This window comes from Sapajus apella, unplaced genomic scaffold (genome assembly GCF_009761245.1).
Source record: "Sapajus apella isolate SASKATOON/1434 unplaced genomic scaffold, GSC_monkey_1.0 scaffold48, whole genome shotgun sequence".
Lineage (NCBI taxonomy): Eukaryota > Metazoa > Chordata > Mammalia > Primates > Cebidae > Sapajus > Sapajus apella.
Genome location: NW_022436988.1, coordinates 7,929,651 through 7,954,401, shown reverse-complemented (window position 1 = coordinate 7,954,401; position 24,751 = coordinate 7,929,651). Strand labels below are relative to the sequence as shown.

Sequence of the window (24,751 nt, the reverse complement as noted above, 5' to 3'; positions counted from 1 at the left end):
TCCCCAGCACACCCAGTCTCTGGGACAGTGCAGCTGGCTCACCGTGAAGGCTGTGACCCCTGGCTGCGGGTCCCAGAGCTGGCTGATCCCCTGAGCCATCGGGTGGGGCAGGAATGGAAGGGAAAGGACAGGTGTGGCAGCCCATCCATCTTCCTGAGCCCAATGCAAACAGCGGGCTCACCTGGGGCGAGGCCAGAGAGGGCAGCCGTGGCCCTGCAGGCGAGGCTCTGCCTTCCTCCTCAACCCCTCTCAAAGTGGAGCACTGGCAACCACAGGCCCTCCCAGCGCTGCCTCAGTGGCTGCCTGGAGCTGCCCCGTGGCCTCTCGTGTGGGCTCTTTCTCTGGGTGGCAACAGCCCAGGGGCCCAAACCCTAGGTGACAGGGTCTAATCCTGCTTTCTCACCCCAGAAAATGACAAATGCTGGTTCCCAGTCGTGCACTGGGGGCCCCCTGGGGTGCAGAGTCCCCAGCTCCCCTGAAGACAAGAGCTGTGCCTGGCCCCGTGCCTCAACCACAGAGTCAGAGTGTGGAGTGGGAGATTTTATTGTAAAGAGGCCGATTGTACAGAGCAAAGATTGTTCTGACACAGGGGTTGGGGGGCAGGACCGAGGCCTGAGCTAGGGTGCGGGATGAGGGGTGGCATCGCCCCATCCACAGTGGGGAGGGCGGGGAGGACTAAACAGCTGCCCCCCAGTTCTCTTCCCTGCCCCCTATTACTGGGTAAGAGGGATCCAGGAGAATACAGCAGAAGCCCCTCACCACCCAACACCACACCCCAAGGATACTGGAGGTGCCGCAGCCTGGCTTTTGCGGTCAGCCAGCTCCCAGCCTCCTCGAGGAGCAGCCTGGCCACATCTTTTTCCCCTGGAGCCTGGAACAGCCGGCTCAAGCACCCCTCACCCTGCCCAGGCACCTCAAGGGACAGCCCAAGGTTCGTTGGTCAAACCCCTGGGGCACAGTGACCCGGTGGCTTCTGCCTCTGGGGCTGGGCGGCACAGGAGTGGGTGCACACTGAGGGACAGCACTGAGCCAGTTCTTGAAGAGGGAGTCCGGGCCAGGCGTGGTGGCTCACGCCTGTAATCCAAGCACTTTGGAGGCCAAGGCGGGCGGATCACCTGAGGTCGGGAGTTCAAGACCAGCCTGACCAACGTGGTGAAACCCCGTCTTTATAAAAATTAAAAAAAAAAAAAGACGAGGGAGTCCGAGTGTTGGGAGGGTGATCTCTGGTGGGGGCATAGCCCCAGAGATGGGGCTTCTGTGAGTCCAGCCTGGGGGTTGAGGGGATCAGAGCTGGTCCACGTTGTCCTGGTCACAGGGTTCTCTGGGGCCTGACACTCAGGACTCGGCCACTCTGCCTGTCCCAGGCCCTGATCATGGTCATTTAAAGCTCAGAATGGTGGGTGGGGGAAGTCTTAGGGACCAGGGCCCTGCCCTCCCCTAGACTTCGTGCCTCACCGGCTCCATCCTCACACCCGCTGTATCTCAAACAGCTTCACGTCGGTGTCGTACCAGACAGGGGGGTCCACATTCCTGTGGAGGAAATGGGGGGTTACCCAGGTGCCGGGACACCTTGCAGACAAAGCACCAAGAGGAGCTGGGCAGCAGGAATGGCCAAGCCAGCCCTTTCCATCCCGATGCCCACCCTGGGCAGTGGGTGCCCACCCTCAAGCAGGCAAGGCAGCCTTAGTTGACTATCTTGACATGAAGTCCACCACAGGTGGTGGGGCCCAGAGCAGAGGTCCCTGCTGAGACCTGCTGGACAGGCTCTCAGGCGGACACCACCCCACCCCCGGGGCCCACCTCAGATAGATGACGCCCCACATGTAGGTTCGGAACCACATGGCAGTGCCCGAGTTGGCCTGGTACTTGCGGATGAGGATGGGGTGGGGCACAGGCAACAGCCCCACCAGGGTACCATGTTGCAGGAACCGTAGGATCTCAGACTCATCCGTCAGGCCCCTATGGAGAGAGGGTGTCTCCAGCACACTCACACGGTCTAGGGAAGCAGGAGACTCACCCTGGACCCCCAAGACCCGTGCTTTCCATCACACGCCCACCTAAGCCTAAGTTTGCCCCGTCCAGAGCCCACCTGACCACGCTCCGGCCTGCTGGCACCCAACTCACTTGTCGATGCAGATCTTCTCCACCTGCGGAACCAGCACCTGCAGAAGCCTCATGATGGTCTGCAGCGGCAGCTTCGACTTCCAGGAGAGGACCTGGGGAGGGACCGGTTCCCACGGCTGGGAAAGCAGCCCCCGGAGGCTGCAAGTCAAGCCTGACCCTGACCCAGCACCACGGGCTCCGCAAGGCAGAAAGCGCCCCTGCTCCCCACAGCAGAGGCCTGGCACCAAGCAGCCAGGTGTGGTGGCTCATGCCTGTAGTCCCAGCTACTCGGGGGCTGAGGTAGGAGAATCGCTTGAACCCGGAAGATGGAGGTTGCAGTGAGCTGAGATCATGCCACTGCACTCCAGCCTGGGCGACAGAGCCTCACACACACAAAAAAAGTCAGATGCCCTGTTAGAGGGTAATCATCTGTTTGAATCCTCCCTCCCTGCCCCCATCGCCAGCTGTGAGCTCCACAGGGCAGGAAGGAAAGCTTTGTTCCCCACTGTATTCCCTGCACCCAGATACACTGCAGGTGCTCAATAAATGTACCAAGCAGGACCCGAGAACAGTTAATTGTTATTAATGGCAAGCACCATGGCCCCGCACTAAGCCAGGGCTGTGCCACGTGCCTCTCGAGAGACTGTCGCCTTTAGCCCTCACATCATGGGCAGGCAGGGACGGCAATTATCCCTGTTCCGGTGCAGTCAGTATGATCTCAGGAGACACAGCGGGTGGGGATGAGATTCAGGGAAGGAAGTGGGAAAGAGTGATTTATTAAAGAAGAGAGCACTGTGGGCACCTGAGCTTAATCCTGCTAGGGACTCTGGCGATCATGTAGACAGAGGAAGCAACTGAGCCAGAGAGAGGCCAAACATGTGGGATGTCACCCAGTGGAAGGACTGACCCGGAGGCAGGCTCCTACACCAGGGTCCTTTGATTTGGACACATTGCCATCTTCACTGAGTCTTCACTGAGCTTCCCTGGGCCAGGGAGCCCCAAGCCAGCTCCCACCCCAGTGCCATCTGCCCACACCCCAGCCCCCGCTCGCCTGGCATGGGGTCCCTCACCCACTCAGGCGTTGGGCTCCACTGCCCACTGGCTGATGAGCTGGATGGTCGCCGCTGCTCCCTCCATGCCTGGCTGGGCTCCTGGCCCCCAGAAAGAAACAGGGATGAGGTATGGAGTGGGTGGGTGAGGGGTGGGGGACTATGAGTTCTCTCCAGTGGCAGCTGGAAATCCCACAAAGGGGAAGGCCCAGCCCAGCAGCCTTTGCCCCGGGCCCCAGGCCCAGCCCAACCTAGTGACAGGTTTAGGGCCAGCGGCTGACAGGGCAGGCTGGGTAAAGGCCAGCTCAGATAAGGCCAAGAGATGAGAAGTCTGAAGGCCAAGGGCTTTGCCGGGACCAGTAAACAAGGGAGGGGTCTATGAAAGGCCCCCACCCCCAGGGGAGTCAGCAGCACTGACTCTGATGCCCTGGGCACTGGGTGCTTGCCCCTCTCCTGCAGATGACCCCAGAGTGCCCCAGCCCAGCCCCCACTGCAGAAGCCAGGGAGGAAGGGAAGGGCAGCCTCACCCAGCTCCAGGAGTCCCCGTCACCCACCCCCTTGGCCGGGCTGCTGTCCTCCGAGCTCTGCTGGGGCTCAGGCTCCAGGGACCGCAAGGTGCCATCCTCTGACACCTGAGACTTCTCAGTCAGCTTGTCAATGCCTGGGCAGGGCACAGGTGGGAGTAAGGACCCCCTTCTAGCCCTTCTTCCACCCACTTTATTTTTTATTTGCATTTGTATTTTACTCCTGCTTCCCTCTGGAATTTCCACTGACTCTAGAGGCAGTGTCTGATCACTCCAACGCCCTCTCCTGTGCCCACCCCTCCACAGTCTACACTTGCCCTGAGGCTCTGCCCCCAACACCAAGCTATCCATGCTAAGCCCACCCAGTACCCTCCCCATCCTTGTTGCCCAGCCCCATCCCCTCAGCTTTCCAATGCAAGCCATGCTCTTTGCCAGAGATGGGGGTGACACCCTGAGGTCACATCCTCATGTCCCTCCCCCGGCCACACCGGTATCCACGCTCTCCTGCCACCCACTTGCACCAGACCTGGAGTGGCCACCAGGCTGGTCTTGAGGGTGCCGGGCTCTGCGGGGGCGGCGGGGCGGGAGCCCTCCATGGAGGTGCCCTCCTGCGAACCAGTGCGGGACAGGGGCTCAGGTGTCCGCCGGCGCCGCTGCAGGGCCTTGTGGATGGCGGGCGGGTCCGTGGGCAGGTTGGCCAGCTGGTGGAAGACGCTGCGCTTGCGGATGATGGCGTAGACCAGGTTGGAGTTGCCTGTGGGCAGTGAGCATGTCTCGCCTCAGGGAGGCCCCTCCCGCTCCCCCATCCAATCGGGGTGGGCTTCTTCGAAGGGGTAGTTTGGAGGACAGGAGAGTGTCTGCCAAAGGGCTTGGGGATGGTACAGGGAGCCCAAGAGAGGGTGCTGGGCCAAGGCTGGCACTGGCTGTGTGTGCCCACTATGGCCATCCCAGGATGTCAGGCCTGAGCACCCCACAACACTCCTCCCCAGTGCCCAAGACACCCCCACAACCCAGCACTAAAGGGCTAACACCTGGCAAAGAGGGCAGGCACCAGCACGGCAGTGTCCACACCAGGCCAGCCGTTAAATATCCTGACTCTCTCCCCTAGCAAGGGGCCAGGAGGAGTCTCTGAGGATGACGCGCCGTGTGCCTGCCATCCATCCCCACTGCTGACCTCTTCCGGCTCTCAGTGCCTGCCTCTGGTCCTGCCTCATGCCATACTCCTCCACTTTCAGCTCCACATCCCACCCCAGGGCCTTTGCACGTGCTGTCTCCTGCCCCATCTTGCCCCTAGTTCTCCCTCAGAGATCACAGCAAATTTGACTGACTTTGGAAATAGCAATAATAAAAATGGATGATTTTTCAGTTGCCAGGTGCTGTGCTAAGTGCTTTCTCGGGTTATTTTGTTCAATCTTCCCAACACGCTCTGAGACAGCGACTCTTAGAACCATTGTTACGAGCACCTTACATATGAGGGAACTGAGGCTCGGAGAGGTCAGATGACGTGCCCCGGTCATAGGGCCAACAAGTGGCAAGGCTTGAAGTGACAGCCGACAGCCGGGTGTCTGTGACACTGGGCAGACAGCTGCTGAGACACCCATCAGGGTCTCACTACTCTGCACTTCCCTTTTATCCCATTTCAGGCCAGGCGTGGCGGCTCATGCCTATAATCCCAGCACTTTGGGAGGCCAAGGCAGGTGGATCAGTTGAGTTCGGGAGTTTGAGACCCAGACTGGCCAACTTGGTGAAATCCCACAAAGGGAAAGGTCCAGCCCAGCAGCTCATGCCTGTAACCCCAGCACTTTGGGAAGCCGAGGCAGGCAGATTGCTTGTCTCTACTAAAAATACAAAAAGGTAGCCAGGTGTGGTGGGGGGCACCTGTAATCCCAGCTACTTGGGGGACTGAGGCAGGAGAATCGCTTGAACCCGGGAGACGGAGGTTGCAGTGAGCCAAGATCGCAACACTGCACTCCAGCCTGGGCGACAGAGCGAGACACCCTCACACACACACAAAAGTCAGATGCCCTGCTAGAAGGTAATCATCTGTTTGAAGCCTCCCTGCCTGCCTCCATCCCCAGCTGTGAGCTCCGCAGGGCAAGAAGCAAAGCTTTGTTCCCTACTGTATCCCCTGCACCCAGGTACATGGCTGGTGCTCAGTAAATGTACCCTGAATGAAAGAACCAGGGCAGAAGGCCAGCAGGCCAGCACCTCCTAGAGGCCACCTCCTGGGCTGTGCCCTCCTTAGGTAGGAAGGAGGTCCACTGGCCACCCTGAAGGCCAGGGCCTCGGGCTGGTGCCTCACCATCAAACTGGTACTGGATGATGTTGTTGAAGACCTCCAGGAGGAAGAAGACCAGGTGGTGGTTCTGGGCAGCAGAGAAGAGGAACCAGGTGGTGGAGAAGGCCTCCAGCAGGTGCAGCAACTTGTTGGCAGTCACCATGGACAAGCTCTTGAGGTAGGGGGACACTGTAGGGGAGGGGCCAGCTCACTCCTGGGCCCCCCCAGCCATCCCTGCACATCCTGGGCCTGAGTGACACAGCATCCTCCTGCTCCCAATCCCTCCCTTCTCCCTGCAGAGCCAGGAAGACCAAGGCCCGAGAGGCTGCGTCTACACTGGCCATACTCCGTGCAGAGTCCTGGGAGGCAGTGAGGCCCCACCCTCACCCGTCGATCATGAAGACAGCTGTCCTGCTTACAAAGCCATACACATCCCACCTGTGCCAGCCCTCCACCCCCATGCCAAGAGGGAGGCAGGGCACAGACAAGATCCCCATTTTATGGATAGGGAAACTGAGGCTCCGAGAAGGTTATAAACTTGGCCCAAGTTCCCCAGTAATGAAATGATCGGGCAGGGATACAAACTCAGGACTTTAAATCTTTCTAGAACGTCAAGCTGCCATGTCACTAGAGATGTATTCCGGGGCACGCCCAGCCTGAAGTTCCCTGCCGATCTGCGCACTTCCTTGTCTTGTGTCATTTTCCCTCACTAGGCTGAGGGCTCCGCACGCCAGGGACCGGGGTTGTCTTATTCACAAATGCATCCTCGGAACCGGCTCAGTTAAGATTTGTGAGATGGGGCCGGGTGGGAGGCCGAGGTGGGCAGATCACAGGTCAGGAGTTTGAGACCAGCCTGACCAACATAGTGAAACCCTATCTCTACTGACAATACAAAAAAAAAGAAAAAAAAAATTAGCCAGGCATGGGGGTAGGCGCCTGTAATTCCAGCTACTTAGGAGGCTGAGGCAGGAGAATCACTTGAACCCAGGAGGCAGAGGTTGCAGTAAGCCGAGATCATGCCATTGCACTCCAGCCTGGGTAAAAGAGTGAGACTCCATCTCAAAATAAATAAATAAATAAAATAAAATAAAGATTTATGAGATGGAGCTAGAGAGTGAACCAGGAGGGGAAGGGACAGTTCTGGACCCAGAGCTTACAACCCAGCTAGAGGCCTCTACCACCACACACTACCCACCCTGCAGTCTAAACCAGACCACAGACAGGCCAGCCACCCCTAGCCATGACCATCCTCTCCAAAAGATGTTCACATTGAAGGCATTTTGCCCTAGCCCATGGCCACCTGCCTTGCTGGGTCCTGAACCCCAGGGAGCCTGGCCCCTCCCGTTTCCTCTCCCCAGCAGCTGTGTGCAGTCCTTCCGGGGGGCCTGGAGGGGAAGGGCAAAGGCAGAAAGGGTGGGGTTTCTACAGCTCCATACTGTGTGACGCCAATTGTCCAAACCTGCACTGCTCAACACGGTGGATACCAGCCACATGCGGCCACTTCGTGCTTGAAACACAGCTAGTCCTAACATGTGTGCTACATGTATGAAACACAGAAAAGGCCAGGCAGTGGCTCACACCTATGTAATCCCAGTACTTTGGGAGGCAGAGGCAGGAAGATCACTTGAGTTCAGGAGTTTGAGACGATCCTGGGAAACACAGTGAGACTCTGTCACTATAATTAGAAATAAAATGAAATATGGCCGGGTGCGGTGGCTCACGCCTGTAATCCCAGCGTTTTGGGAGGCCAAGGCAGGCAGATTGCTTGAAGCCAGGAGTTCAAGACCAGCCTGGCCAACATGGCAAAACCCTGTCTCTAGTAAAAATACAAAAGAAAAAATTAGCCACGTGTGGTGGCACATGGCCTGTGATCCCAGCTACTTGGGAGGCTGAGGCATGAGAATCGCTTGAACCCAGGAGGCAGAGCTTGTACTGAATGATGATTTTACCACTGCACTGCAGCCTGGGCAACAGAGTGAGACTCTGTCTCAAAAATTAAAAATAAGATAAATAAATAAAGTAAAAATGTTATCGAAGTACCAGTGGCTCCTATAAACAGGACTAAACTCCTTCAGATGTCAAAGAAATTGTTAAAATTTAAAAAAACACACATAATATTAACATTAAATGTAAACAACAACAAAAAAAAAACAGACACAGTGGCTCATGCCTGTAATCCCAGCACTTTGGGAGGCCAAGGTGGGCAGATCATCTGAGGTCAGGAGTTTGAATTAGCTGGGCATGGTGGTGGGCATCTGTAATCCCAGCTATTGGGGAGGCTGAAGCAGGAAAATTGCTTGAGCCTGGGAGGCGGAAGTTGCAGTGAGCAGACATTGTCCATTGCACTCCAGCCTAGGCAACAGGGCAAGACTTCGTTTCAAAAAAAAAGAAAGAAAGAAAATCTAAGGAGTTCGAGACCAGCCTGGCCAACATGGCAAAACCCTGTCTCTACTAAAGATACCAAAATCAGCCTGGTGTGGTTGTGCACGCCTGTAATCCCAGCTACTCAGGAGGCTGAGGCAGGAGAATCGTTTGAACCCAGGAGGCAGAGGTTGCAGTGAGCTGAGGTGGCGCCACTGCACTCCAGCCTGGGCGACAAGACTGAGTGTGAGAGGAAATATTCAATATCTCAGTAGTAATTTTTATATTGGCTACGTGTTGAGATGATGGTATTTGGGATATAGTGGATTAGATAAAACATATTATAAAATTGTTGTCACCCCTTTTTTTTTTTTTTTTAACGTGGCTACTATGAACAGTACACAAGTTTGCATTTCTTTCTGTGGGCTGGCGGGGCTTGAACCCAGGAGCGGGCAGCAGGTTGGCCTGTGGCCTAGCACCACCTGGTGGTGAGCATGGGGAGGGCGGGCTCCGGGCCCCTACCGTTGACCACGATGGTGAGCAGGCAGTCGAAGAGGGGCTGCAGTCGCTGGTGCCCGCTGGTGATGATCTTGTGGAACACCTGTGCCAGGAGAGACAGGGACACTGTGGGGTCCCCGCTGCCTCCAGACTCAACCAAGAGGATGCCACCCCCTGCACCTCCCTGCCCAGCCGCACGAGCCCCCTCACCACAATGAGCAGGTCAGCGTGGGTCCCCGTGAAGACGGGGATGTCCATGGGCACGCGCACCGAGTAGGGCTTATTCAGCCGCACCCCGAAGTTCCGCTCCCCGCTCAGAAGTAGCAGGATGAAGACGCCAATGTGCATCAGGCCCACCCGAGCTGTGGCAGGTGGCAGGGGACAGGTCTCTTGGGTGGGAGGAGAAGGGAGGGGCCCAGGCAGGGATGTTTTGGGGGCCTCCCTCCTGGGAGGTCAGAGCGCCCTTCCCGAGCTCCTGGGAGGCAGGGCAAATGGTCAGCCCTCCACCTGGCTGCCAGGAAACCCCCCAGCATCCCACCCCACCCTGGTCTTACACTGATCGGCCCGGGCGTCGTTGAGGAAGAAGAGGATGGGGACAAGGATGTCTAGGACGTCGCTGCTCTTCAGCACGAAGAAGAGGAATTTCTGGGGGTGCGGGGAGGTACAAAGTGGGCAGAGTTGTAGGGAGGGGCAGCTCTGCCCCAACCCACTCAGTCTGACGCTGTCCCAGCCCCCACCGCCGGGCTACTGGGGCCTCGGCTCCCCATCTCCCTGCAGGGCCCTCGAAACTGGCCCACCTTGTTGAAGTCACAGAGCTTCCAGAAGAGAACTAGCAGCTCCTGGTGGAACTGGATCTTCTTGGTGGAGTTGGGCAGGTAGGTCTGGAGCAGGGGGTTGGATAGCAGCCGGGCTATGCCCTTGAGGATGAACTGGAAGTCCTGGGGTGAGGGCAGAGCAGGGGACCTCCAGCCCAGATCCCTGCAGCTCCAGCTTCCCAGCCCAGGCCCCCCACAAATGTCCCCTCCTTCCCCCAGAGCCAGATGCTATCATCCATAGCTGTCCTGGGGTGACGCCGCAGGAAGCCGGGTCCCTTATAGGTGTGGAGAGCCCTGGCCCCTCCACCAGACCGCAGACTCCCTGACCACCCCTGGAGCAAGGCTGCTGCTCCCAGTGACCCTCCCCCGCCCCGACACACACACACCCTGAACCTCGTCCCAGCCCACCTTGGACTCATGGTTGACAGGTTCCATACTTCTACCCCTCCCCAAAATACTCCCCCCATGCCCCCATCACACTGGAGGAGCATTCCACTGTTCTGACGAGCTGTCATTTACTGAGATTGCCACCAGCTGGGCTGTGCTCTACTTTATGCTCACAGGGTGAGAAGGCAGCAAGGGGCCTATTTTTTAGCTACAGAAGTTAGAACTCTGGGAGTTCAAGCACCTTCCCACCAAGGTCACAAGACACATGAACTGCGACTGCCTGGCCTGAAGTCCTTGTCCACTGTCATTTCCCTCTCTCCCCACCACCTCTGAAATGACATTGGCCACCTCCTCCTAGAAGCCTTCCCAGTTGCCTCTACCCAGGTGAGGCCATCAGCCCTTCCTGCACCTTAAAACTCTCACAGTCCTGCCGCTATTTCACTTGGGGTGGCCCCAGTCTACAGAGAGCATGGTTCCTTCATGGAGGGGTCAGGATCCCCCATATCCCTGTCTCACTTGCCTCCCCCACCCCCTGCAAAGCCACCGTGGGGACTGGACTTGCCTCCTCGCGGTGGATGCGGGACAGGTAGTTCACGAACAGGTTCTCGGGGCCTGGAGGCTGCCAAGAGGAGAAGGCCCGGGTGAGCCAGCGTCTTCCCGCAACCCTCACCCTGGCAGGACCAGCTGGTGCCTCCACACTCCCATGCTTACATCGGCATCATCCATGGCGGTGCCCGTGGTGGTGCCATCCACAGTGGGGCTGGCACTGCTGGCGCTGTCGTGGTCCAAGGTGACAATGAGCACCTGGGCAGCCTCCTCCACCAGGGGTTCCCGGTAGTCAGAGAAGAGCAGGTGATTGTAGGGGATCCCGTAGCCCACAGGGTCATAGGCACACACGGTGTTGAGGAGGGAGGTGAAGAGGGGCAGGGCATGTCTGCAGCAGAGAGGAGTGAGGCTGCAGAGGCTCCTCCGGGCCCAGCCCCCTGGCCACACCCCTCTGGCCACGTGGGAGGGTCAGCCTCATTCAACAAGCATTTTAGCGCCAGGCCAGGGAGTGGCTTGGGAAGAGTGGGTGGGGGAGGCGCAGAACCATGATTAAGACACATTAAGGTCTTAAGGGGCAGATACCCTCCATCAGGGCCTCAGAGATGAGATTGGAGGCCCATGGAGAAGGCAGCTTCCCCTCGGGGAGCAGAGCCCAGGCTCAGCCAACCAGCTGCCAGGCCGAAGGATGACCCGACTCAGACTCAAGAGATGTCACGGTTCAAGCTGCTCATCTTACAGATGAGGAAGCTGAGACCCAGACAGGTTAAGTGAGGGACAAAGGGTGACAGTTTGCCTGATAAGGCTGGTGAGAAAGAAAACTCTGGCCAGAGTGGCTGGGGGAGGGGTCGCCTGGCTCCCTTCTCTTCTGGAGTAGGGTGGAAGGTTGAGCAGAAGGCTAGGAAACCTGAAGAATGACGCGTGTCGTGTAGGGACCAGGGTCTGGGAGGCGGAGGTGGACCGCCATCTGCTGGGCACTGACCCTGTGCGGCCAACACAGCTCCTGGGGGGAGCTACCTGCTCAAATAACCCCGCCACATGGCACAGGTGACACCCCCCTGTGCTCATGTGTGCCCCAGTCCATGAGTGCCCCGTGTGGGCGGGGCCTCCCTGCCCTTCGGGGTATTTGTCACACACACACCCTGACCCACTCTCTGAACTGCAGGGTCCCACATGGCAGCCTCAAGCCACATGGAACTGTTGAGCCCTTGGAATGTGGCTGATCGGAACCGAGACCTGCTGTAAGTGCAAAATACACAGGGGATTTTCAAAGCCTAGTAGGAAAAGAGGATTTAAAACAGCTCGATAATGTTAGATACTGATTGCATGTTAAATGCTAAAGTTTGAGGTAGATCGGATTATATGACATATATTATTACTTAATTTTAATTTTTTTTTTTGAGAAGGAGTTTCCCTCTTGTCCCTCAGGCTGGAGTGCAGTGGTGCGATCTCGGCTCACTGCAACCTCCGCCTCCCGGGTTCAAGTGATTCTCGTGCCTCAGTCTCCCAAGTGGCTGGCATTACCACCACGCCCTGCTAGTTTTCATATTTTTAGTAGAGACGGGGTTTCACTATGTTGGCCAAGCTGGTCTCAAACTCCCGACCTCAGGTGATCCGTGCGCCCCAGCCTCCCAAAGTGCTGGGATTACAGGTGTGAGCCTCCGCGCCTGGCCCAATTTTACCTTTTAACGTTTTTAAATTTTCAGATTGCACTCGTGGTTTGCAAACTATTTTACTGGACAGGCGGCTCTTGATGGAGGACCCAGGCACGGATCACTGAGGGGTCCCCAGATTCTGTCCTGTCGGGGACTCCAAGGAGAGACTGACAGGGCTGGTGTTAAGGTGTGGCTGGTACATTACAGCTCATCGCCACCAGGGGGCAGCACCTCCCCTCAAACGAGACCCAGGCGGCGAGTGGGCTCAGCTCTGGGTTGACTGGAATAAGCGGAGGGAGCCGAAAGGCCAGGGGCCCTCACCTGTTCTCCGTGGAACAAAAGAACTGAACCCATGGGTTGGTGCTGCCACTTTCCGGAGCTGGGGGCAGGTACATGGCCTCGGAGAAGCATGTCAGCAGCAGTTTCAGCAGCTCCATCCTTGGGGGGCAGGGAGGGGGAGGGCACCTTAGGATCCCAGCCCTCTCTCGGAGATACCGCCCACCCAGCGCAGCGCCCCCGCCCAGGTCCGTGGAAGGAAGTGATCCCTGTCGACCCCTGTAAGCCCAAGGGCGGATTACAGGTGAGGATGGTCTCCTGGGGAGACCCCATGGGCTCTCTCTGAGCTGTGCGGGGGGAGGGGGAGGGGGCCCGGCCTGGGGTCCAGCTGCACCGAGGGCTCTGGGTCTGGGCAAAGCTGACCGGTTCATGTCGTGGATGTAGTTGGGCTGCGGGGAGTGAGCGAAGCCCACACCAGCCTCCCAGATGTATTCGCAGCTGTCCAGGGAATGGACGTCCTCCGCGGAGTCCTGGGGACGGGGCCAGGAAAGGCCGGGTTAAGGGGCGAGAGGTGAGCAGCCTGGGTCAGAACCCGGCCACCTCGAGCCTTACACAGTCCCGTGGGCAGAGACCCCCAATTCTCCTAAAGACAGGTCCCCAAAATGCCCCAGCCCTCGTGCACGGGGCAGGAGCGAATATTCTCAGGCCTGTTGAAAGCTCATTTTTCTTCCATCTCACACTAGTTTTTTTCACTTGCTCGGTCCAGTTTGGGACAGGGAGAGAGGGAGGGGCAGGCAGGGAATCCGGTGCCCCCAGTGGGGGGGTGGGCAAAGAACACTCAAGGTGGAGTCCATGCCACCACAGGAAGCGAGAGGGCCAGGCCTCCTGTGTCCCAGCCCCAAACCCCCACACACCCTGGGCAGGCAAAGACAATGGGTGTCTGTACCCAGCTATCCAAAGGCGCCCGGCAGGGCCAGCCCCAGCTGGCTTCCCTCCAGCTGTACCAGCCACCACCCTCAACCCAGGCCTACATGTGCCAGGCAGCTCAGCTCTCCTGGAGCCCTCCAGCCCCCAATGCATCCCACCCAAGGGAACTCCAACTGGCCTGGCCCCAAGCCAGGACCAGAGCCTGTCCCAGCCTTGGGGCTGGGGCTGGGGCTGGGGACCCTCACCACAGTGCTCCTCCGGTGGCTCTGGACCGTGAAGTCCGGGCAGAACAGCAGGTCAGCAATGGCCAGGAGCAGGGACTCGGCCAGGGGCCTGGCATTCTCGTCATCGTCTTCTCCCTGCTGAGGACACAGCACCCACAGGCTGCCTCAGTGAGAGTTGGCCAGGGAGAGGTGGCCCAGGGCTTGAGGGGTGGTGGAGGACAGGACTGAGCCCAGGCAGGCACCCATGGGCAGAGGAATGAAGGGAGAGGAAGTGGACTCCTGGTTGCCCCAAACCTTCCAAGGCAGAAGCGGGGCAGAGAAGGGGGCTGGGCCAGGGGCAGCAAGGGAGCCTCCCCTACTGACTGGAGGGGGCGGGGCAGGAACAGCAAGGGAGCCTCCCCTACTGACTGGAGGGGGCGGGGCAGGAGCAGCAAGGGAACCTCCCTTACTGACTGGCGGGGGCTGGACAGTGACCCCAACCTCAGCAGTCTCAGCCCTGCTAGGAATCACTATGTCCTACCCCTCAGCACCTCATCTGGAGATAAACCCAGGGCAGGTGGGCAGGTGGGCATGGTGTGGGGGAGAAAGGACAGTACAGTCCCTCTCTGGCCCTCAGAGGGCCCAGCTACTCTGCCCCTGCCTCTGCCCAGCAACCCTTGGCTCTCAGCTTCTCTCTACAGCCTACTTCCTCCGGACTGTGGGGGCAGAGACCCCTATGGGAGAAGAGCCGAAGGCCCAAGGAGGTGGCCTCGAACACCATCCCTCAGCAGTACCCACTGGCCCCACCCCTGCGCTTCCCAAATCCCAGAGAGGCTTGGAGGAGCTTGGCCCAGCCCCGAAGCACACTCTCCCTGTGACGCTGACTCTTCCTCCCACCCAGCCCTGGCCAGGCCCACAGACCCCTCCTCGCCCTGCCCCGGGCACTGTGGACCAGAAGAAGCCCCTCCAGTCGGGATCCTCGAAGATGTAGGGCAGCACACGGGTGAGCAGCCGGCTGCAGTTCAGGACGATCTGCTTCTCCTTCTCCGAATGGCAGCCGCTCTCCGCTCCCTGCACCAGCTTCTCCACGGCCTGTGGGGGCAGGCAGGAGCAGAAGGCAGGCTGGAAGGCTGGGAGGGGACCCTGGCACTTGGAGTCAGGGTGGGCACCCAGGCCGCAGAGGAGAGACAGTGGGGCTGCCTGGCAGGTGGCTCTGCAGTTGGGGTCGGCCTGTATGTCATACACACGCACCTGCATTTACTACCCCGGGGGGCCTGGGACACAGGCCAGAGCAGCTGAGAGCATAGGGACAGGCAGAACCCAGCCCACCACTGGATGGCTGAGGCCTTGCTAAGTGAATCTGTCCCAGCCTCAGTTTCCCTATCTGTAAACTGGTGACACTAACAGTACCCACCCCACGGAAGGAGCTGAATGAGCTGACCTTCCAAAGGTGTTCAGTGATCACTTCGGTGATCTTCCGAAGTTTAGATGTGGCCTGGAGAAGCCCCCATAAATGCGGCGGCCATGGTCCCTCCCGCAGAGAGGAGAACCACAGAGAAGAAGCGGGAGAGCTGGGCAAAGCCACAGGACTGCCTGGACCAGGGGGTGGGAGGGCCTGGATGCCTGCCTTCTCCCGCTGTGGGGTGGGGGGTGGAAGAGTGGCAGCAAGGGTCTGGGCGGCCCTCACCTTGTAGCACAGTGTGGCCAGGTTGGAGGGTGACTCTTCCCGCACGGCCCGGATCTCCGCTGCCGGCACCAGTGCAAACACGTCCTGCACCGAGGTGGCTGTGTCTGCCCAGAACTGGTCCCAAAAGGCATCATCGGTGGCTTCCACGGGCTATGTGGGAACCAAGGGTCCAGAGTTACACGATTCCTAGCCAGAGGGCCCACAGTTTGCCCGAACTGTGGCCAGGAGAGACCCCAAGAGGGAAGCCAGAGTCCCCCTACCTCATTTCAGCTGGGGTCCCAGAGCCCTCCCACATGGGTGGGGGTCATCCTTCAGCCACCGCAAGCCCTGGCCAGCACAGTCAGGCTGGAGACACTGGGCGTACATGGTCAGAGGGCAGCTAGGCACAGAGTCAGCCAAAGCCCAGCGCCACCCCGAGGGGCTGTGTGATACTGGTTAAGTCACCATCTTCCCCTGGCAAGGCAGGCTGACCTCCCCACCTGGTCATGGCCCCAGGCCACGTCGTTAGGTCAAATGCCTGGGGATCCAGGTCAAGACCATGCCCTCTCCCCATGGAAAGAAGACAAAGGGGACTTTCACTCTGTTTCCAGTCACCCAAGCTGCCTGCCACAGGCCTCCGGCCTCAGCCCTCTCTCAGCACACCCAAAACAGCTGCCACATCTGCTGAATTCACCTCTGCGCTCTCTCACTGCAACTCGCTCCTCTCCGTGCCCACCTCCAGCGCTGCAGCCCAGGCTGCCCTCGCCTGGCTCCTGCCTTCAAATCCACCTCCTTCAACCTGGCTCAACGCTGCCAGCAGCCCATGCACCACACCCAGCACCACAGGAACTGCTTCCTCACCCAGAGCCCTGCAGGGGCTCCCCACTGCCTACTGGAACAAGTCCAAACCTCAGCCCGGCACTCAGCCAAGATCTCACAGAAACATGCCCTACACACATACACACAGACACACATGATACACACCTGTATGTCATATACACACACCTGCATTTACTACCCCAGGACTCAACCCTGCTGTCTCTTCTCTACCTTCACCAGAGCTGTTCGCTCTTCCCCTCTTCCCCTATGGCAATGCATTCCAAAATCCATTCCCATGGAGGCAACAGGCCTTAAAAATACACATGCCCGGCCAGGCGCGGTGGCTCATGCCTGTAATTCCAGCACTTTGGGAGGCCGAGGCAGGTTGATCACCTGAGGTCAGGAGTTGGAGACCAGCCTGGCCAACATGGTGAAACCCGGTCTCTACTAAAAATACAAAAAATTAGCCAGATGTGGTGGTGGAAACCTGTAATCCCAGGTACTCAGGAGGCTGAAGGAGGAGAATCACTTGAACCTGGGAGGCAGAGGTTGCAGTGAGCTGAGATCGTGCCACTGCACTTCGGCTTGGGCAACAAGAGCAAAACCCCATCTCAAAAAAAAAGACAAGATATAAAACTTCTCCTAGGATGCTCACAATTTTGTGTTAAATTATACATGAATAAAAGACTAGAAGAAAAGGAACCAGAATGTTAATAGCAACTCTCTCTCTCTCAGTGGTTTTATATTTTTCTGTAAGAGCACGTTACTATTTTTTTCCTTTTGAATGTTCATCTGTTAAGGGACCAGAGTTCCCACGGCAGGCGTACCTCCTCAGCCCCATCCCTTAAGGCTCCTTCTGAAAGTCACTTTCTGAAGACACCTTCCCTGCTCTCTCCAACACAGCTTTTTACCTTCTCTGAAATCCTAGAGCCAAGAAAACCCGAGGGCCCCGCTACCACAAATCTGCACTTCATACACGTTACTCTTATCATCAGAAAAAACATATATCTTGTTTAAAAATAATTCTGGGGCGGGCGTGGTGGCTCATGTCTGTAATCCCAGAGCTTTGGGAGCCCAAGATGGAAGAATTGCTTGAGCCCAGGAGTTAAGACCAGCCTGAGCAGCATGACTTTTGTAGAGACCCTGTCTCTACAAAAAATAAAAACAAATTCGCCAGGTGGGCCTGCAGACACAGCTACTCAGGAGGCTGAGATGCGAGAATCCCTTGAGCCCAGAAGGTCAAGGCTGCAATGAGGTGTGATGGCACCACTACACTCTAGCCTGGGCAACAGAGCAAGCCTCTGTCTCAAAAAATAATAATGGCTGGGCAGAGTGGCTCACGCCTGTAACCCCAGCACTTTGGGAAGCAGAGGCTGGCAGATCACGAGGTCAGGAGTTCAAGACCAGCCTGGCCAACATGATAAAACCCCGTCTGTACTAAAAATACAAAAATTAGCCAGGCAGGGTGGCACACGCCTTTAGTCCCAGCTACTCAGGAGGCTGAGGCAAAAGAATCACTTGAACCCAGAGGCAGAGGTTGCAGTGAGCTGAGATTACGCTACTGCACTCCAGCCTGGATGATAAAGCAAGACTCCATTTCAAAGTAATAGGTAGTAATAGGCCGGGCACAATGGCTCACGCCTGGAATCCCAACACTTTGGGAGGCTGAGGCAGGTGGACTGCTTGAGCCCAGGAGTTTGAGACCAGCCTGAACAACATGGCAAAATACCACCTCTACAAAAATAAAAAAAACTAGCTGGGCATGGTGGCATACACCTGTCAGCTCAGCTACTTGGGAGGCCGAGGAGGGAAGATCGCCTGAGCCCAGGAGTTCAAGGCTGCAGTGAGCTGTGATTGTGTCACTGTACTCCAGCCTGTGTGACAGAATGGGACCCTGTCTCTAAATATTTAATAATAATAATTCTGTTCTCTGAAGCTACTTCTTCTAAGAAGCCTCCCACAGCCCCAGACTTGCTTGCTCCCACCTGGGAACCTCCATTCCCCACCCCACCCCCACCCTGCATATTCCAGCCTCCACAGTCTGGGTGCAGGTGCCTTTATGAAGCCCCGTCAGTCCCTGACCTTGCAGGTGAAGCCTATGGCAGATGTTCAGCCAATATTTGTTCCACTGAAGCTGCGCTCAGTCCTGGGGACCCCTTCAGCCTGGCCACAGAGCAGGACTGAGCACCAGTGGGGCTCTTCAAACTCAGAGCTGGGGTGGCATGCCTCACCAAGGTCCAGGCATACCCCAGCCCACTCCCAAAGCAAACACCTCCACCGCACCCCAGGGAGCTGCAGGGTACCATGTGGCTGTGACTCTCAGTCCCAGAACTGGTAGAGCAAGTTCTTCCCTGGGGGAGCAGAACAAAGGCCAAAAGAGGGCCCTGGGGCTGGAGTTTGCTGGCCCTCCTGCCCTCAGCCAGTATAGCCCTCTGGCACTCCCTGGAGTGCAGAGGCATGGTACCACAGTCTGGGTGGCCTGGGGCCAGGGTGGGGTGAGGAAGGACATCCCAGGAAACCCACAGAGCCATCTGGGAGCGCCTCTGGGAAGCTGCCATCCCTAACACTTTCCCCACCTCCCAGGTAGCTGCTACCCCCTTCACAGGGGAGAAACTCAGCTAAGCACAAGTGGACATGACCTCTGACCTAGTTCATCAGGCAGTGTCACCGGGGGGGCCAAATCCAAAACGAAGAGAGAGACTCAGGAGGCCTCAGCACAGCCCATTCTGGAAGCAGAGGCAAGATCCCAGCCATGACAGATCCCAGCCTTGAACTTCAGGAACAGGGCTTTGCCTCCCTCTTTCCTGAGCTTGGGCCTTCTCTCCTGTCCCACTGTGGCCTAGACATTTGGATTTGGTGACCACTTGCCCAGACCAAGCCGATGCTACAGGCGTTAGTCAGGGTCACTGAGGCCCCTTAGGCTTCTGATGGGAGACACGTGGCTCAGCACCTGCCTCAATGACCCCAGCTGCCCTCCACCCAACCCAAGGAAGCTTATATCTGATCTTCGAAGAAAGTGTTTTTGCTGGAGGTGGGCAGGCCCCTGCTGCTAGGGCCACAGAAACTGAGCTGCCCTAGTGGGAAACCAGGTATTCTTCTTCCTTTCTTCTTTTTCTTTTGTTTGTTATTGAGTCAGGGCTATGCTTGGTTTCCCAGACTGGAGTGAAGCTGTGTAATCATAGCTCACTGTAGCCTCAAACTCCTGGGCTCAAGCAGTCCTCCCACCTCAGCCTCCTGTGTTGCTGGTACAACAGGCATACCTCACCAGGCCCAGCTAATTTTTTTTTTTTTTTTTAAGAAATAGGGTCTTGCTGTGTTGCCCAGGCTGGTCTTAAACTCCTGGGCTCAAGCGATCCTCCTGCCTCTGCCTCCCAAAGTGCTGGGATTACAGCCATCAGCCACCACGCCTGGCCAAAATCAGATTTTCTTAACCCAGCTTTTCCAGGCCCCTGCTCAGATCAGACCCCCACTCAAACCTGGGGAACCAGCTATATCTTTTGACTCTCAGGGTGTGCAGAAGGAAGGTCCCCCAATATACTTGAGCCCCTAAGCCTGCTCTGGAGGACAGTGTCACCATGTATTCCTATGCACATACATGTACACATGTGTAAACATGCACCTGCCAGGTCTCATCTGGCCTGCAGCAGAGAATTCCAAACAGGTGGGATCCGGGAGAGGGTTCCAGGTCTGGGAATGTCTCCTCCAGAGCCCCACCTACTCTGAGGAAGGGCCAGGAAACACAGCTGAAGCTGCTGGCTCTCAGGACCAGGGTCAAGCCTGGCCCAGGGCTGGACTGTGGGGCAGGAAGAAAACAGGATGTGGGGCAGGAAGGCAAGGAAGGAGGCGCAGCAGTGACACAGGCCCAGGCCACGGGAAAAGGTGCTGGGTCTGCCTGTCTGCTGCCCAAGCCACACCCTCTAAGAGCCTGGAACCACATATCATCCTATGGATAACTGGACTGAATTTCCTTGAGGACTCCAAGTGGTAAGATCACTGATGATCATCTGGGTTCTGGTCCTCACACCCAAGCCACTCAAGCCAGGTCAATTACAGAGTCCAAGGCTTTAGCCGCTGAGGGCCTCTCACTCCAGGCAGCCCAGGCACCCCCCTCCCATCCCCCACAACCTACAGGACCCAGTCAGTGCTCTCTGGAAAGCTGGTCTGGTCTCCAGCCTATCCAGGCTCTATTCCAAGCCTACTCAGTGTCCTCAGCTGGGAAACAGAACAGCACCATCTCAAGTGGCCCGTCGTAGGGCTGTAGCCGGGGAAAGATAGGGACACAGTATTTTAGGGAAAAGACCTGAGCAGGTAGGAATCTAGGTCACTCCAGATCCTTTGGGACCCTGCTGAGCTGGCCCCACTGGCCCAGCAAAGGACCCCAGCTGCTGAGCCCACAGTGCAAACCTCCAACAAGGTATTTCTCCCCAGGTCGGTAAAGATGGGAGCCTGCCTTCCTCCCTGCCGTCCCCCTCCTCTCCCCGAAGCCCCTCTCCTCTCCCTGCAGCCCTACACTGAGGGGCCAGCCCACTTGCCACCTTCCCTGCCACCCACAAACAAAAACCCCATCCAAGAAAGCCAAGCTCCAGAACGACCCAGGAGCCACAGGGAGTGGAGAAAAGTGTGGTCTGGTTTCTATCAAGCGCCTTTCAGCCGGGATTGGACTCTCCAGAGGCCATGAGCATGTGCAGTGCACCTGACCTTTTCAGGGTGGGGAAAGGAGGGAGCAAGGGCTGGCCCCTGAAGCTGCAACCAGCTGGCTGTGGGAGCTGGCTTCCTCCATTCTACTCTACCTGCCCGCAGCAAGTGAGAGCCCTGGAGAGCAGTCGGGTGGGGGCCAGGAAAAAGAAAGGTCCCAGATGGCAGCAGGTCCTGAGTCCCCTGAAAACAGGAGACCTGGAGAGTCAGGGCTGAGCATCTCTGTGGCCAGTGGCCTGCTTCAAAAAGCCAGGAGAAAAGGGGTGGGCAGAGAAGCAGCCTTGCTGGGGCCAGGTGGTGTGTGTTGGGGACAAGGAGGTGGCCATGGGCCACTTGTGGACTCACGGGAGAGTTATGAGCATGGACTAGGCTGAAGGGTCCCTAGGCCCCTCACCAGCTGACTCAGGACCATCCTCCGAGTCCCCATCCCTGAGCCAGAGAACAGAGGACACAGGCTAACAGCCTTTCCATGGCAGGGCCTTGGGGGAGACCCGTGGAGAGGTCCCCAGGTGGGAGGCTGTGCTCGTAGGCCTGGGGACAGGTCCCCCTTGCAAGGCTGCCTCGCTGCCAGCCACTCTTTGCGTGTTCCTAGGAAGACCTAGGCCTTCCCTGCCCGCGGGCATCGACCAGGGCCCAGCGAGGCGGCTGCCGCGGCGCACCAGCTGTTTTTTCGACCCGGGCGGGCGCCAGCCAGGCTTTGTTTGCGTTGAGTCAACCAGGACTGTGTGTCCGGGACCCGTGGGCATTGAGGGGCAGGGAGGGGAGCGGACGGTGGATAGGTGGGTAGGGGCAGCGGGAGGCTGGAGATGCTAAGCTGGGGACGCGGGGAGGGGGGCGGGACAGGGGGCGGACAGCTGTGTCGCCGGCTTGGGGAGTAGGCACACGTCAGCCTAAGGAGGCAGCAGCGGCTTCGGGGAGAGGGGTGTTTCCAGGAGAGGAGGCTGGGGGTGGGGGATTAGGGCCAGGGGATGGAGCTTCGAGGTACAGGCCGCGGGGTCCCGCTCTGGCGCTGGCCTTGGCGTCACACTCGGGGCCCGCCCGTGCCCCCCATCTCCCGGCGAGCCAAGTTCGCGCACCCCCGGCCCTGCCCAGCCCCCAGCCCGGCAGGTGGATGAGGAGGCGGGGGCCCCGTGGCGCACCTGCGTCTTGGTAGTGAGCTGGATCACCGCCTTCCGGAAGTTCAGCTTGGAGTCGGTCGACCCCATGTCGCTGGAGCCCACTCCGGCCCGGCCCCCGCCCCGACTCCAGCCTGGGCTCCGGCTTCAGCTCCTGCTCCAGCTCCGCTGCCCCCGCGGCTCTCGCTGGAGACTAGCAGCGCGCCCCGCCCCCGGCCCGCGTCGGCCCCGCCCCTCGCGACCCCGCCTCGACAGGCCCCGCCCCCGCATGGCTCCGCCCCCTGCACCTGCCGCTCCAGCCACTCACGACCCCCGGAGTTCGCTGCTACGACCCCGCCGCCGCACGCCGGGTGCACTCAGCTCCCACCTAGAGCCTCGGCGCTCTTCCTTCTGCGTCGGAGCCTTGTCCCCGCCGTTTCCATCTCCCCCGCAGCCACGCAGTCCCAGGGCCCAAAACCCTCCTCTCAGCTCGTCCCCCGCTCCTGTCCTCACCCTTCATCCCCGCTCGGGCCCTGAGCCCACGTCTCAGCCGGCCCTCTACACCCCACTTTCCTCCTTTCCAGTCTGTCTTTCCCATTCATGTTTTCTGAGCATCTACTCTCTTGGATCCCCTTTTTTCTGACCTGTCAAACACACCTGTTCAGACAGTCCCGCAGTTATTCCGACCCCAAGCTCTAGGATCGGCCCTGGGTTATGAGAGAGGGAGCCGGTGACTCAGTTTCCCTGCTCCAGGAAAGCAGCTTCTCGTCTCAATAAGAGCAGGAAGTCCCTCGAGGTCCCCACCGCTCTCTGGCCACCTGCCTTCCCAGAGAAACCTTTGAGATTCATCTATTTCAACAAATGTGCTGACGGTCTGGTATTTGCCAACTCTGTGTCAGGGACCAGCGCAGGCGACATAAGTCGTACAGCCTGCTCTTTATGGGTGAGGAGATAGGGAGAAGGACGAGGAAAGAAGCGGCCAGGGTACAGCCAAGTAAGCCTGTAATAGAGGCAGATTAATAATCAAAACAAGGCCGAGAGTGGCGACTCAACACTGTAATCCCAGCACTTTGGGAGGCCGAGGCTGGCGGATCACAAGGTCAGAAGTTCGAGACCAGCCTGGCCAACATGGTGAATCCCTGTCTCTACTAAAAATACAAAAATTAGTTGGGCGGGTGGCACGTGCCTGTAATCCCAGCTACTCCAGAGGCTGAGGTAGGATAATTGCTTAGACCGGGAGGCGGAGGTTACAGTGAACCAAGATGGTGCCACTGCACTCCAGCCTGGGCAGCAGAGCAAGACTCCATCTTGGGGGAAAAAAAATTAAAACAAGACAACGATGACAATATCTCTAATATCTACCTCTGAGATATTGTTTTATCCCCGTTTTACACTTGGGAAAAATGAGGTTTAAAGCAGTTGCTTGCCCAGGGCCACACAGGTAGTAAGGGCTGACCCAAATGAGGCTGCACTTTTTCCACAACGTCATTTTGCACACTACGTCTGGAAGCTTCTGAAGATCCTATATGCTTTTTTATTTTTTTTTATTTTTGTTTTTTGAGATGAAATTTCACTCTGTCACCCAGGCTGTAGTGCAGTAGCGCAATCTCAGCTCACTGCAACCTCTGCCTCCTGGGGTCAAGCAATTATCTTGCCTCAGCCTCCTGGGTAGCTGGGACCACAGGGACCCCCCACCATGCCCAGCTAACTTTTTTGTATTTTTAGTAGAGACAGGGTTTCACCATGTTTCCAGGCTGGTCTTGAACCCCTGACCTCAAATGATCCACCCACCTCAGCCTTCCAAATTGCTGGGATTACAGGCATGAACGACCGCACCCAGCCCTATTATTTATTTATTCATTCATTCATGCATTCATTTTAGAGATAGAGTTTCACTCTGTTGCCCAGGCTGTAGTGCAGTTGTGCAAGCATAGCTTATTGTAGCCTCGAATTCCGGGGCTCAGGCAATCCTCCTGCCTCAGCCTGCCAAATAGTTAGGACTACAGGTGTACACCACCATGCCCAGCTTTTTTTTTTTTTTTTTTTTTTTCATTTTTTGTACTAGACAGGATCTTGCTACGTTCAGGCTAATCCCAAACTTCTGGCCTCAAGGGAGGCTCCCACCTCAGCCTCCCAAAGTGCTGGGACTGCAGAAGTAAGCCACCATGCCTGGGCCCTGGGTGCTTCAAAAGGATGTGAAATTTGCTTAAAGAAGAATTCCACAGGTGAAAAATGAGTGCTGCACCATCTGGGAACAAAAGTGTGGCAGGGAGGGAGGAGCGAGTGCGGAGGGAAAGAGGAGTGCGAAGGGCGTCACCATTTCACTGAACAAACACTCTGCAGGGCAATCATAGGACAGCTCTAGCCTTTCTCCAGAGGTGGGTTTTCCCCACCCTGGGCAAAATCCTTGGCAGGTTTCATGGCTTTTCTAATCATTCCAAGATAATGAATGAATAGTTCCTTTATTTGGCATTAAAAAAAAAAATCCAGTCTATTCTACAAATCACTCAACCCCAGTCCAAGCCAGAGTGACATTAAAAACTCTCAATTGTAATCATTAGGGAAATGCAAATTGAAACCACAGTAAGATAACACTACATACCTAGTACAATGACTTTTAAAAATTGGCAGTACCGGGCCGGGCGCGGTGGCTCATGCCTGTAATCCCAGCACTTTGGGAGGCCGAGGCGGGTGGATCATGAGGTCAAGAGATCGAGACCATCCTGGTCAACATGGTGAAACCCCGTCTCTACTAAAAATACAAAAAATTAGCTGGGCATGGTGGCGCGTGCCTGTAATCCCAGCTACTCAGGAGGCTGGGGCAGGAGAATTGCCTGAACCCAGGAGGCGGAGGTTGC

The 24,751-nt window shown here is 57.5% G+C and overlaps 1 protein-coding gene across 3 annotated transcripts; it reads right to left on the bottom strand.

The window, feature by feature from the left end:
• Positions 1-525: 525 nt before the first annotated feature.
• Positions 526-22,149, bottom strand: HID1 (HID1 domain containing). Of its 3 annotated transcripts, none has more exons than XM_032241743.1 (19): positions 21,939-22,149; positions 15,307-15,456; positions 14,541-14,711; positions 13,662-13,778; positions 12,913-13,019; positions 12,535-12,651; positions 10,727-10,949; positions 10,578-10,634; positions 9,611-9,751; positions 9,368-9,458; positions 9,024-9,175; positions 8,838-8,916; positions 5,979-6,143; positions 4,203-4,430; positions 3,707-3,813; positions 3,174-3,254; positions 2,125-2,216; positions 1,801-1,959; positions 526-1,530 (listed from the first exon to the last, which is right to left on the bottom strand). In XM_032241743.1, the coding sequence occupies exons 1-19, from the start codon at positions 22,002-22,004 to the stop codon at positions 1,467-1,469; spliced, it is 2,367 nt and encodes a 788-aa protein (XP_032097634.1). In that variant the 5' UTR covers positions 22,005-22,149; the 3' UTR covers positions 526-1,466. The 3 variants fall into 3 exon arrangements, with proteins under 3 accessions (XP_032097634.1, XP_032097636.1, XP_032097637.1); XM_032241745.1 differs by having other exon boundaries at positions 13,662-13,775; XM_032241746.1 differs by lacking the exon at positions 1,801-1,959.
• Between the last annotated feature and the right edge of the window lie 2,602 nt (positions 22,150-24,751).